At 46.9% G+C, this 14,936-nt stretch overlaps 1 protein-coding gene across 1 annotated transcript in view; it reads left to right on the top strand.

Moving 5' to 3' along the window:
• The window catches only part of POLDIP3 (DNA polymerase delta interacting protein 3), a 103,368-nt gene that overhangs the window by 74,702 nt on the left and 13,730 nt on the right, over positions 1 to 14,936 (top strand). The window contains exon 6 of the mRNA XM_033935180.1: positions 4,019 to 4,096. Within this exon, the coding sequence (XP_033791071.1) occupies positions 4,019 to 4,096 (78 nt within the window). The remainder of the gene's footprint in view (positions 1 to 4,018; positions 4,097 to 14,936) is intronic.

Below are 14,936 nucleotides of genomic sequence, written 5' to 3'. Positions count from 1 at the left end.
AGCTGCTGGGCAAGATAAAAAAAGGGACAGCTGCTACTGGACAGGGAGAAGAAGAAGGAGAGATGCTTCTGGGAGGGGAGGAGGGAAAGGAATCTGGGAAGCTGCTGGGCAAGGAAAAAAAGGGACAGCTGCTACTGGATAGGGAGAAGAAGGAGAGATGCTTCTGGGAGGGGAGGAGGGAAAGGAATCTGGGAAGTTGCTGGGCTAGGAAAAAAAGGGACAGCTGCTACTGGAGAGGGAGAAGGAGACGGAGAGATGCTTCTGGGAGGGGAGGAGGGAAAGAAATCTGGGAAGCTGCTGGGCAAGATAAAAAAAGGGACAGCTGCTACTGGAGAGGGAGAAGAAGGAGAGATGCTTCTGGGAGGGGAGGAGGGAAAGGAATCTGGGAAGCTGCTGGGCAAGGAAAAAAAGGTACAGCTGCTACTGGAGAGGGAGAAGGAGAGATGCTTCTGGGAGGGGAGGAGGGAAAGGAATCTGGGAAGCTGCTGGGCAAGGAAAAAAAAAGGGACAGCTGCTACTGGAGAGGGAGACGGAGAGATGCTGCTGGGAGGGGAGGAAGGGAAGAGAGTTACTGCTGGACAGGAGGAGGAGGGAAGGGAGAATGAAAAAAGGAAGGAAACAGCTGGCAGAGAGATTAGAGGAGGGGAAGGGGAGACACAGGCATGAGAAAGTAGAGAGATCGATGATAGGAAGGGGTCAGCAGAAAAATAAGCAGAGGGACAACGATGATAGATCTGGTGTAGGAGAGATAAAAATGAAGAGAGCAGTGAAGCTGGAATGAATCATGTAAATAGGAGAGAGGGGCACAAGCTGGATGGAAAGGGGAGAGGGACATAGAAAGAAGACAGATACCATATGGAAGGGGGAGAGGACAGATAGTGGATGGAAGGGGCAGATGCTGGATTGAAGAGACAGAGAGGGCATACGCTGGAAGGAAGAGAGTGAAAAAAAGATTGAAAGCAGAAACCAGAGACGACAAAAGGTAGAAAAAAATAATTTTATTTCTATTTTGTGATTAGAATATATCAGATTTGAAATATATATCCTGCTAGAGCTGGTGTTAAACATAACTGGGGACTGCAAAACCCAGGCAGTGCTTCTTTAGCTTTCAGCTGGCTTAGGGCGCTCTCATACCAGGGGGCAGTTGCCCTAGTTGCACTCCCCTAAAACTATTCCTGTCATGTGTTACTTCAGTATTCTGTTAGCATGATATTTCTGTGTAGCATTCTGTAATAATTTGGCTTGTTCAGTTTTCTTGATAGTAGAGGGGATATATGTGAAGGGGAGGGGAGACAGGGGTTTTGTTGATCCTTGCTCTGAATTATTTGTATTTATAAAATGACAATTCTACAGAATATTGTTTCTTTTTATACTTTAATAAAATACATTCAATATAAAATCATAACTGAGGCTTGTGTGGATGGGATCAGATGATTTGTGGGGACCGAGCTCGCGGAGATGGGGCGGAAACGGGATTTTTAAATTTTAGTCCTAGTAGTTTGCCGGTCCACAAAATAATTCTTTTTTTTCTGCCGGTCCACGGGTGTAAAAAGGTTGAAGAACACTGATCTAGAGTCCCTGCTTCTAGATTACAATGCCAGCATCTATTAGACTTAGAGCTATCCAACTTTTGTAATCTAACTGGGGTCCAAAATGCTCTATGTAACAAAAAGAACCAGGTTTGCCTCATAGATGCAGACAATGTACATCTCATTCTCCAAGACCAAATTCATGGCCATAGAGATGCAGAAATTTGATGCTTAATCTCAATGCTCCAAATATCTCTAAGACCAGTCTTTGGTTTTTTATTCATAAATCCAGATATTAATTTATACCACTGCGGCCTGGTGACCCAAGAAATCTGCCTGAAAGCATAAGAATTCCAGACTATACTGACTGTTAAGATTTTTCCATTCAAGGAACCCCTCCTGAATAGCCTGCTTCAGTTGCAACCATTTAAAGCTTTGTGATTTATTAAGACCATATTTATGTTGCAACTGTGAAAAATCAAGCAGTTTACCATTTAAAATATCATCACCTAGAGTCTGTATACCTGCAATAATCCAATGCTTCCATATGATTTTAAAACCGCCAACTTGAATCTTGGAGTTTAGTCATAAAGATTGATATGTTGATTTGTGTATTGTGTTCAGGAACCTTTGGTCCAACAATTAAATTTTAAAATTCTAAACCATCTTTTTCCCTATCTCCATAAGGCTCAGAAGAATATAGATCTTTATAAAAATTTTAAAATTGACTTAAAATATTTTCAATCTTAGTATGTGTGTCTCCATTTTTATCCTTTATTGCAATAATTTTTGTTCTTCTTTTCTTTGCTTTAAGATAATTTGCCAATAATCTTCCCGCCTTATTTGAGTTACCATAATACATAGTTTGTTGAGAAAACAAATCTTTCCTTACGAATTTAGAAGATATCTCATTATATTTACCTTTTGCTTTTAATAGAGCCTGTAAGGTATTTTGCTCCCAATTATCAACTAATTTAGATTCCAAATATTTAATTTCTTTTTCTAAATTATAAAATTGTTTTTTAAGTTGTTTTCTAATATAAGCCGAATATGAAATAATATTATCTCTCATGATAGCCTTAAATGTGTCCCATAACATTTCTATGCTGATATCTTCTGAAGAATTAATTTGAAAGAATTCAATCATTTTTAATTTAAATTCTTCAAGGAAAGTTGAATCCGCAATCAATGTATTATCAAATCTCCATATAGACTTACAATAATCTTGTTCATCAAACTGAAAATCAATCCATACACCACCATGATCTCATTTCACTTCCAACCTGCTGGTATCTCTCTTTCTGTTAACCCCACCCTGTGCCATCTCTGCTTTTCTATCCAGCATATCCTCTCTATTCTCCTCCTCTGCCAGTCTGGTGTTTCTTCTCTACCTGTCATTATGATTTATTTAGCTGGATTCAATAGTGATAAAAGATCTCGAAGAGGGAAGTAAAAGATTTGGGGTGGGAGGAAAGAATTGATGCTAGATGGAAGGCTAGTGGTGGGAGTAAAAGAGCAGAAAGGTAGAACTAGCATAGCTAGGGAGAAAGTGTGGAGAAAGGAGGAAGAGGTCATGAGGCAATCTAGGCTGAGGAGAGGAAAGAGAAAAGACAGCAAAAAACAGCTGAAGAAAGGAGAGGAAAGATAAGAAATATGTTGAAAAGAGAAGAGGTGAAGAGACAAATGGAGGAGACCAAGACATCACGGAACAGAAAAAAAAGAGAGACACTGGGCCTAACATTGAGATCATGGAGAGGCAGCCTGGCTTATTCGTATTTGAACCAACGAAAAACAAGAGAAAATGACCCAAGTTTCCACAGAGAAAATGGCAAACCAAACAAAACAGAAATGTGGAAACAAACAATGTTCAAGGTCTTTGTTTTATTTCTTCAAGAAAACTTAAAACACTATCCACATTTGGGTCCCTTCAATACAAATGTGGATAGTATTTAAGTTTTCTTGAAGAAATAAAACAAAGATCTTGATCATTGTTTGTTTCCACATTTCTGTTTTATTTGGTTTACCTCTGTATTTGGTCATCAGCATTGTAAATCTGGGTCAAAGTTTGCCACCTCAAACTTAGCCTGCCAAGCTGATATTCAACAGCTGGCCTGCTAAGGTAAAGCATCAAAAGATAGACCTGCTTTTTAGGGGTTTAGCCACTAGCCTTAGCCAGCCAGCTAGACACTGATTATTGGTGGTGACTGTCTGTTGTGTGACATAGCCTGTCACCAGCCAATCTGGCAAACCAGATATTCAGCAGGAGATGGCCGTCTGTCTCCTTCTGAACATCATCAGAGAGCTGGCTAATTGGTACTTAGCCATCCGGGAGCTGTTCCCAGTTGGCTAAGTACCACTGAATGTCGAGGAGATTGTTTCCTAACTCTTGGAGGTGTAGTCTAGGATATGGCTGCCCAGGTCATTTTTCTTGTTGAACTCTTTGACTGTCTTAAATATGTGCATACACTGTTGATGCTTTCTGTTTTTAGCCAGTGTATAGTCCTTTGGAAGGTACCAAGATGACTGTGAATAACCTCCATCCTCGCGTCACAGAGGAAGATATTGTGGTAAGTGGCACAAGATGGACAGAATTGGTAACCTTCCTGAATGTTTGCATTGCTGAGATGTGTAGGTCAAGAATCCTCAGAGCTTGCCTTGGAGTTTAAAGTACTTCCTCTTCTGGAGAGACTGAAGGGGAGGGATGGAGGTTCAACAATTCTTAAGGGCCAGAAATAGGTTTGGTGTTCATGAGATATACTATACTATGAATATTATATATGAAGTCTCATATTATAAACCATCTCTAATATATGCTTAATATACACAGATTGAGCACTCTCTGTTCTGAAAACCAAACGTTTTTGTGGTACTCAAGACTGCCTACCTGTTTTCAACGTGTTGGGGAGCTGCTAGCATTGCACTTTGAATTTCTGAGGGAAGGGTACCCAGCTCCAAACTTGGCATTAATGGGAACTGGCAGAAGAGCAGAGGCAGAATTTACATACTAGAACAAGTGGTATCCTACCCTCTCTTCTTGATTTTACAACATCACATGAGCAGGGTGGGGAAGAAAAAAGTGAGAGCCATGCTGACAAAAGACTAGAATATGGGACAAGAATGAAGAAATGCCCTCCAGTGAGTAGTGGTATAACTTTTCCAGTAATTTGGAATTGAGAGGATAAATATGGAAAATAATAATTGGAACATAGTATTGCATGCATATTGAATATTTTTGTTTGAACAGTTATGAAAACATTATTCACAATATCTTCTTTGTAAATTGGCTTTTGATAAAAAGAAAATATAAACTGACATTAACAGGCCAATATTTAAATGCTATGTATCCCACTCTACTTATAACTTATGTATATGTTTTCAGTGGTTACAAACATGCCGTGTTCCAATATCAGTTCCTATACTTTATACATTTGATCTAATCAGTGTTTCTCAACTTTTTAAGCCAAGTACCCCCTAATCCTAACAAATACCAACTAAGTACCCCGCCCAAGCTCCGCCCCTGACCCTACCCCCATAATAATAGTACTAATTGTAAGGCAATTTCTTCCATCCATTTTTCATATACACACAATATAATCTTAACTAGTCTTTTAGCCTGTTACATTAACAGGTGCTAGAATATATGTGTGTCTGTCTTTCTTTCTTTCTCTCTCCCTCCCTCCCGCTGTCTGGCTTTCTTTCTGTCTGTCTCTTTCCCTGGCCCCCTTTGTCTGTCTTTCTGTCTCTCTCCATGCCCCTGTGTCTTTCTTCCTTTCTTTCTTCCTCCCTCCCGCTGTCTGTCTGTCTTTGTGTCTCTCTCCCTGTCCCCTATGCAGCAGCAGCATTTCTCTCCTCCCCACTTCTCTGTGCAGCAGTCACAGCAGCATTCCCTCCCCCTCCATTTCCCTGTGCAGCAGCATTTCCCTCCCCCCACCCCATTTCCCTGTGCAACAGGAGCAGCAGTATTTCCCTCCCCCTCCACTTCTCTGTGCATTAGCGGTATTTCCTTCCCCCTCCATGTCCCTGTGCATCAGCAGCAGCATTTTCCCTTACCCCCCTTCCCTTTCCACGGTCTGGCCTGCTCTCTTAGTTTCTTGCCGCCCCCCCCCTTCCCTTCCCGCGGTCTGGCCGGCTCCCTTAGTCCCTTGCCGGAGTTTATTTTTAATTTTAAAGGTGCCGTCGTGGCTCTTTTCACGATCGCCGCCTAGGTCAGAAGCCTTCTCCGATGCAGGTGCGGCTCATGAGAGGAGCCACCGCGGCGGCTTTTAATTTAAAAATAAACTTCGGCTGGGTGTGAAGTGTAAGTGAGCCGGCAAGACCACACATCAGCTTAGGGTCTGCAAGAGAGGGACCATTGTATGCGCGCATGCGCACTCCTGCCGGCCACGGACCTACAGATCACGAATCACGCAGGTAAGAGTGCGCATGCGCACTTAGCACTTTATTATAGTAGATACATAATGGTAGCCACAAAATTAAAAAAAACAAAGCACACTGTATGCACAGAAAATGTTAATTATCATTTATATTCACATGTGACTATAAAGGAGGTGTGGCCAAGGATGGGGCACAAGCGAATCGGAGGCTTTTCAAATATTTAGGTACAGTGTTGTTGAATACTGGGGTTACATGCCCAACTTAGCATACCAGGATTTATGCCAGGCGCTTAGCACAAATTTTTCTCAATACCTAAATTTGGGCGCTATTTACAGAATCTCACTCGACTGTATGTGGATTGGATTGGATTGATTTGACTTGACTTGACATAAAGTGCTCCCCCTGTCATTCGTGGTCCCAGTCATCGCGGTATTTTCCGACCGCAAATGACCGGGCAGGAGAGGGCAGCCGGAGAGGCAGGAGAGCAGCCGGAGCGCTGGCGAGTGAAGGAAATCACTTGCTATATGCTCCGACTGCCTCTTCCTGCACTAAAGTCTGGCCTCACCAATCAGGAGCTGCGGTGCACTTGAACGCAGGCTGATTAGACCCCACAACTGGCCAGGAGGCTTGGTGGAGGTTGACTGCATTACTCCTCCCCTCCCTGATGAATTGTGTGGGAGTGTGAAGGATTAAGAGTTTCAGGTTTTGGAACCTCAATAAAAGGCAGCTTGAAGAGATGAGCCACTGGAGTCGCCCTTGCTTGTCTGAGGCAGAAATCAATTCTCTATTTCTAGTGGTAGTGAGAAGCTGATACAGGAGCAGCACATAGCAGTTCTATGAGCACAGCTTATTACTGTCTAAGGGAAAATTGGGTTGGGTCAGAAATTGGCAAAACTAAAGTTTTCTGGGGTTATTCCAAGGGTTCCCCAACTCAAAAAAGCCAAAAATAGGATTTTAGAACTTTTAGTTTATTTATTTATTTTTTTTTTATATATTATTTTTTATTTTCAAATTTTACAGAAAGTGTACAACATGTTAAAATACAATTGATGAATATACAATAACACTTTTATATCTAATACATTATGTTCTAAATATATTTTTATTCCCTCTCCCTCCCTCCCTCCACCCTTCTATTACTTTTCATTCATACATAACATATTGTATAATATATTATAACATATTATGTAAAAATTATTTTCATTACCCCCCCTCTATGTGTGTCATAATAAAGATATTTAAAAGAAGAAAAGAAGAAGAAAAAACCTACTATTTACTCATTACAATAATTTGTCAAAGGCCCCCATATTTTTATAAATTTAATATATGTCCCTCTTTGTATTGCTATTGCTCTTTCCATTTTGAATATATGACATATTGTGTTCCACCAAAATAAAAAAAAATAAAAAATAAAAAAAAAAAAAGAACTTTTAGTTTAGCTCCCATGGGCTGTTTTTTTTTGTTTTTTGTTTCAATAAATTTTTATTAAATGTTTTCATAGAAATAAACAGTGATACAAATAACAATTCAAAATATCCAGTCACAGAAGAAAATCCCCCACACACATATAAAATTGCTATCCAAAAAACTGATAATACATAGGGTCCCCTCGCTAAACTCCCATCAAACAAACCACACACGAATCAGAAGAAAACCCATGGGCCATTTTTTAGTGCCAAAATGCTTCAGCAGCAGCCATCTTGGGTTTCCCATTTTTATTTTAAAAGCTTCTATCCCCTCCAAAACACCTTGATTTTTGTTTAAATTGATTGTAATGGACTTCTCAGGTGGTCTTAGCAAATTTGGGCTAAGTTTGCCCTGAATGGGTGCCTAAAGAGTGTCCGTGTACCACATGCCAAGAGAGGGCAGGATCCATTGCCTTAGTCCCCTCTGGTCCCTCTGCGGGTCAGGAGTCGCAGAAAGCGTGTGAGTTGGATCTCAAAACACTGTTAGAGCCCCTAAACCATGACTACATATCGCTGGCGATGCCCATTAGACACTTGCCCACCCTAGATCATATGATTCACTCCAGCCTTTCAGGGTTTACTCTTCAATTGGACCCAGACAATGCTTAACAATGGCATATTCCCAGAGAATAAAGAGCATATCATGATAACACTCATTACTAAGAACAGCAAGGAACCAATCTCTTTAGTTGCTAATTACCACCCCATTGCATACATCCCTTTTTTTTTTGAGACTGCTAGAAAGACTAGTGTATCACCAGCTGCTTAATTTCCTAGAAGAGCACAATATACTGCAAGACTCCGTCAGGCTTTCGGTCACTCTTCAGCACAGAGACAGTTCTATCCTCACTACTGAATGACATCTGCCAACTTTTCAGTAGAAGACAGAGTGCCCTTGTTCTGCAGTTTGACCTGAGCAATGGTTTTGACTTAGTAGACTATCACATACTTATTTCTTACATGGATGTTATTGGCTTCACAGGCACTGTCCCGGGCTTTCTAACAAGTTACTTATAGCAAGTCTTCCTCGACAATGAAGTCTCCCCTGTCTGGACCATGCACTGCGGAGTTCCACAAGGCTCCCCACAGTCCCCGATCCTGTTTAATATCTATTTATGTTTGCTGTGGATCCAACTAGTCTCATCAGGAGTTAAGAGCTATAGTTACGCTGACGACATCATGGTCTTTCTTCCAATCCCCACTCTGCCAGGAATCGGAATTAATTGAGGAGGTTATCAGAACAATGGAAGACTGGATAATAAAACAAACTGAAATTAAACCCTAAAAAACAAGTTCTTTATCCCAGGACAAGCAGGCATGATATTCTCACATGTGGGTGGGTGACGTCATCTACGGAGCCCCGATGCGGAAGCATTTTCAAGCAAACTTGATTGAAGATTTAAGTTTGCTCTGCTGCTCCACGCATGCGTGCCTTCCTGCTCCACTAGGGGGCGCATCCCCTCGTGGTCTCCAGTTCAAAATTTTCCGCTGAGCCTAGAAGTCGTGTTTTTTCAGGCTCTGCCCCAACTGCCTTCTAGCACCACGATTTTTTCTTGTTTTTTTCTCGATTTTAGTCGCTGTGCGCGAGTTTTTTCTTGTTTCAACTGTTCCTGCTTCGTTTTTCACCGACCCGGAGGCTTCCGGGTCCCCGTGGCCGCGTGGCTATTCGAGCCGCGGCCACTTTCGATTCTATGTCCCGGCCTTTGACCGGCTTTAAAAAGTGCTCCCGGTGCGAGCGGCTTCTTTCCATCACAGACCCGCATCGCCGGTGCATCCTCTGCCTGGGGGCCACTCATCCTGCCCCCAGTGCGCTACTTTCCAGAACCGGGCCCTCCGTCAAAGGAAAGCCCGCATGGCGGATCTTTTCGCCCCGGACCAACCCTCTACCTCGGCCTCGAGGTCGGCCCCGGCCTTGACCTTGGCCCCGAATACCTCGGCATCGCCTCGAGACTCGAACCCGAAGTCCTCGGGACAACAGAAAACCTCGGCTCCGGGTAAGTCCACTCTTCCCTCTTCAGGTTCTGTACCAGCAAAGAAACCGGCCTCGGGGACACCGGCGACGCATGGTGGAAGTCCCATGCTTACAGCCCCGGCGAAGCCCTCCAAGCCTTCGGGCCTTGCCTCCACCACACGGGAATACTCTGATACGAGGTCGCCCCCGGTGGAGTGCACCGAGGCAGTGGACATGCCCTCGATGCTGTCCGTGCCCGTCTTCCAGGACCTACTCCGAGCGATGATCTCGTCGGAGCTGTCCGCTGCAATGGCCCATTTGCAACCGGCCTCGACCTCGACCCCGCATGTACCAGACCAGCCTGAGTCTCGTGTCGAGCCACCTTAAAGAAAAGCGCGCAAGCTTCGCCGCATTCCATCCTCCTCGGACTCCTCACCGAGGCACTCTCCCTCCACAGACCGCCGCGGTGTAAAACGTATGCTAAAACGACAGAAACCTCGAACCGCCGTACCTCCAAGAAGGCCCGGGGTTCCCCCACTCTACGAGGCCGTTCACCTACACCTCGTACGGGACCGCTAAGGGTGGCTGAGTTATCACTCTCCAATCCGCGCATCCTCCGAACTCCCCCTCGGACCGGGACTCCGACCCGAGGTTGCAGGTCTTCACCGAGGGAGTCCGGGTCGAGGTCACCGATTCGACATCGATCGGTACCTCGAACCCCGACATTGTCTCCGAGGGGCTCCTCGAGACGTCGGAGATCTACGACCCCGGAACACTTTCACAGTACTTCCCCGGTCTCGGAGCGTGGATCGGAGCAGGAACCTCGATACTCGAGGGAAGCCTCCCCATCCTTCTCCACCCAACGGAGGTCTCGTTCATCGACCCCGCACGGGGCCTCGGGAACATCTCGCCCATCCTTCACTCGCTTTGTCCAGGACATGGGCCACGCTTTGGACTTAGACCTCCAGTCCGACTCCAGATACTCTAAGGAATACCTAGCGGAGCTGGATATGCCATCACTGCCCAGAGAGTCCCTCCGCTTACCGCCTAACCCGGTACTCCAACAGGCCTTCTTCAGGAACCTGGAAACCCCCTACATGGTCACAGCCGTACCCTCCAAAATGGAGGCCAAGTACCGCACAGTACCCTACCCAGGATTCGAACAACCACAGCTCTCCCACCAGTCGCTGCTAGTAGAATCCTCCTTGAAAAAGGCCCATCCTTCCCGGGTCTCAGCCGCGGTCCCCCCAGGCCGAGAAGGCCGAACCCTAGACAAGTTCGGCAGGAGACTATATCAAAATGCCATGATGGCCTCTAGGGTGCAAAGCTACACTTTCACCTTCACATCCTACCTCAAACACCTCATTGGACTATTGAGAGCCTTTGAGACTGACCTACCGGCCTCCCGCCAAGGAGCATTTGGCCTGCTTCTAGAGTCCCTCTCCAACCTGCGCCTCCATCTATTCCACGTGGCCTACGATGGCTTCGAACTCTCCTCCAGAGAGGCAGCCTTTGCTATCGCCATACGCCGACTAGCTTGGCTGCGCCTGGTCGACATGGACCCCAACTTAAAGGACCGGTTGGCTAACCTACCCTGCGTGTGAAAAGAGCTGTTCGATGAGACGATCGAGGCAGCTACAAAACGCCTCTCTGAACACGAACGCTCATTTGCCTCCCTCGTCCGGCAAAAACCTAAACCGCCCGCGCCCAGGCAGTTCAGGGCCCCTCCACGCCGCTACCCACAAAAATCCACCCCTCCCTTCTCGCGGCCTCCACCCAGGCGTCCGCTAGCCATGCCCAAGTCCCAACCGCCTGCGACTTCAAAACCATCCCCGTCCTTTTGACGGGATTCGCGGAAGGGGGCGGGCCCCCTCCGCCATAGTCCCAGGCCCCCTTCCTATTGGGGGCCGCCTCAAAGCCTTTTACCCTCGCTGGGAACAAGTCACGTCGGACGCATGGGTCCTTGGCGTGATCTCATCAGGATACTCTCTCAACTTTCGGGCCATTCCTCCAGACAACCCCCCAAGGAAATGCCCACCCAACCGGACACAGCTACCCCTGCTACTCTCCAAGGCTCGAGACCTGCTTCGCCTCAGGGCAGTGGAGGAGGTTCCCCCCGACCAACGGGGGAAGGGCTTCTACTCCCGTTACTTCCTGGTACCGAAAAAAATGGGAGACCTACGCCCAATACTAGACTTGAGACGCCTCAACAAATTTCTAGTACGGGAAAAATTTCGGATGCTTTCCCTACCGACCCTCTACCCCCTGATCGACGAGGGCGACTGGCTCTGCTCCCTCGATCTGAAGGAGGCGTACACACATGTCCAAGTACACCCCGCTCACCGCAAGTTCTTGCGTTTTCAGGTAGGGGACTGGCACCTACAATACCGAGTCCTCCCCTTCGGCCTAGCATCATCACCTCGGGTCTTCACCAAGTGCCTCGTGGTGGTCGCAGCAACCTTACGTTCCCAGGGCCTCCAGGTATTCCCCTGGCTGATCAAAGCCCCGTCCAGGGAAGGGGTTATCTCAGCGACCCAACAGACTATTACCTACCTACAAAGTCTGGGGTTCGAAATAAACTTCCCAAAATCCCAACTACGCCCCTCGCAGTCCCTACAGTTCATCGGGGCCACGCTGGATACGGTTCGCCTCCGTTCCTTCCTCCCCCCTCCGCGCCTAGAGGCGTTAGTAAGTCTGAGTCAAAGGATCTCTCTGCTGACCTCGGTATCAGCTCGACAGATGATGACTCTCCTAGGCCACATGGCCCCCACCGTCCATGTCACACCCTTCGCCCGCCTCCATCTGAGAATTCCTCAATGGACCCTGGCCTCTCAATGGCGTCAAGACCGGGATCCGATCGACCGTCCCGTGACAGTGACTCCTTCCTTGCAAAGATCGCTCCGCTGGTGGGCCGACTCTTCAAATCTTTCCAAAGGTTTACTCTTCCTCACCCCTCATCACAGCAAGGTACTCACCACGGACTCGTCAGAGTACGCTTGGGGAGCCCATCTGGACGGCCTATGCATGCAGGGGATGTGGTCAGCGGAAGACCGCCGCTGTCACATCAACGTGCTAGAGCTCCGGGCCATCTATCTCGCAGCTGTAGCCTTTCAACATCTGCTCCACGACCGGGTGGTCCTCATCCGAACCGACAACCAGGTAGCAATGTACTATGTAAACAAACAAGGAGGAATAGGGTCTTGGTCCCTCTGTCGGGAAGCCCTGCGCCTCTGGAAATGGGCAATCTCCAACAACACCTTCCTTCGAGCGGTGTACATACAAGGAGAACAAAACTGCCTGGCGGACAGACTCAGCCGCCTCCTCCAGCCACACGAGTGGTCACTGCACTCTCAAACCCTACGACAGGTGTTCAAACAGTGGGAGACACCTCAAATAGATCTGTTCGCATCCCCCCACAATCACAAACTGCCTCTCTTCTGCTCCCGGATGTACTCCCCGGACCGGCTCGAGGCCGACGCCTTCCTCCTCGACTGGGAGGGAAGATTCCTGTATGCGTTCCCGCCGTTTCCTCTGATCCCGCGGACGCTTGTCCACCTGAAAACAGCACAAGCCACCCTGATCCTGATTGCTCCTCGCTGGCCACGCCAGCCTTGGTTTTCCCTTCTACTTCAACTCAGTGTCAGAGATCCACTGCCTCAGCCTCGGTTTCCCTCTCTACTATCACAGGGTCAGGGTTCGCTGTTACATCCCAATCTTCAATCTCTTCATCTGAATGCTTGGTTTCTTTCCCCCTGACTTCTCTCCCCGTGTCTCAATCAGTCAAGGAGATATTGGAGGCCTCTAGAAAGACCTCGACGAGAACCTGCTACTCCCAAAAGTGGACCAGATTCTCAACCTGGTGCTCCTCCCACAGCCAGGACCCAGTGTCGGTCCCCGTCCCTCTGGTCCTTGACTATTTACTTCAATTATCTCACTCTGGCCTAAAGATCAACTCCATTCGAGTACACCTCAGTGCGATTGCGGCTTTTCACCAGCCCCTGGAAGGGAAAGCCCTCTCGCACCATCCCTTAGTCTCTCACTTCATGAAGGGTCTCCTGAATGTCCACCCTCCTCTCAAACCTCCTCCGGTGGTTTGGGACCTCAACGTGGTTCTGGCTCAACTAATGAAACCTCCATTTGAGCCCCTAGACAAATGCCATCCAAAATTCCTCACTTGGAAGGTAATTTTCCTGCTTGTGCTCACTTCCGCTCGGTGGGTTAGTGAGTTACAGGCTCTGGTAGCGGACCCACCCTTCACGGTATTCCATCACGACAAGGTGGTACTCCGCACTCATCCAAAGTTCTTGCCTAAAGTAGTGTCTGATCTTCACCTCAATCAGTCCATTGTCTTGCCTGTGTTTTTTCCCAAGTCCCACTCTCATCCCGGAGAGGTGGCGCTCCACACTCTTGACTGTAAGATAGCGTTGGTCTTCTACCTCCAACGCACTCAGCCACACCGGAAAGTCCCACAATAGTTTTTGTCCTTCGACCCAAACCGGTTAGGTCACCCAGTTTCCAAGCGCACCTTGTCCAACTGGTTGGCCGATTGCATCTCCTTCTGCTATGCTCAAGCTGGTCTCGCGCTGCATGGTCGAGTAACGGGACACAAGGTCCGAGCGATGGCAGCCTCCGTAGCGTTCCTCAGGTCCACACCTATCGAGGAAATCTGCAAGGCTGCCACGTGGTCTTTGGTTCATACTTTCACCTCCCACTACTGTCTGGACTCACTGTCCAGAAGCGATGGCCGATTCGGCCATTCGGTTTTGCGAAATCTATTTGTTTAAATTGCCAACTTCCCTCCATCCCTTTTCAGTTAGCTTGGAGGTCACCCACATGTGAGAATATCATGCCTGCTTGTCCTGGGATAAAGCACAGTTACTTACCGTAACAGGTGTTATCCAGGGACAGCAGGCATATATTCTCACAACCCGCCCACCTCCCCGAGGTTGGCTTCTTTGCTAGTTAAGTGAACTGGAGACCACGAGGGGATGCGCCCCCTAGTGGAGCAGGAAGGCACACATGCGTGGAGCAGCAGAGCAAACTTAAATCTTCAATCAAGTTTGCTTGAAAATGCTTCCGCGTCGGAGCTCCGTAGATGGCGTCACCCACCCACATGTGAGAATATATGCCTGCTGTCCCTGGATAACACCTGTTACGGTAAGTAACTGTGCTTTCTTGCAAACCCCTCAAACCTGAATGAGGAAAACATCATAATTAGGGGTAACACCCTTCCGCTACAGTCCACCATTTAAAATCCTTGGAGTGACGCTGGATCGCAAGATGACAATGGAAACCCAAGTGGCTTCTGTAGTTCGCGAAGGCTTTGCAGCACTCTGGAAACGGTGATCTATTTGATCTTACTTTGACGTCCTTCCCTTCCAATCCTATGCCAAGCCCTAATCTTTATCATAAAACTAAAGGGAAAAAAGTAAATTTTTGCAATAACAGGGTAATTGAACGTATATCTAATGTATCAATACCCTTGTTGTGCAAGAATGTAGACCAGCATTAAAATTGTTGTAACTACAAAAATAAGCTATTGTATTGGTATGTTAAAATATGCTTAGAGACCCAGAGACTATTTGAGATATTTATCTCACATTTAAAGCCTCACCG

The sequence above is a fragment of the Geotrypetes seraphini genome, chromosome 2, assembly GCF_902459505.1.
Source record: "Geotrypetes seraphini chromosome 2, aGeoSer1.1, whole genome shotgun sequence".
NCBI classification, from domain to species: domain Eukaryota; kingdom Metazoa; phylum Chordata; class Amphibia; order Gymnophiona; family Dermophiidae; genus Geotrypetes; species Geotrypetes seraphini.
This window is presented reverse-complemented; position numbering and strand designations above follow the sequence as displayed.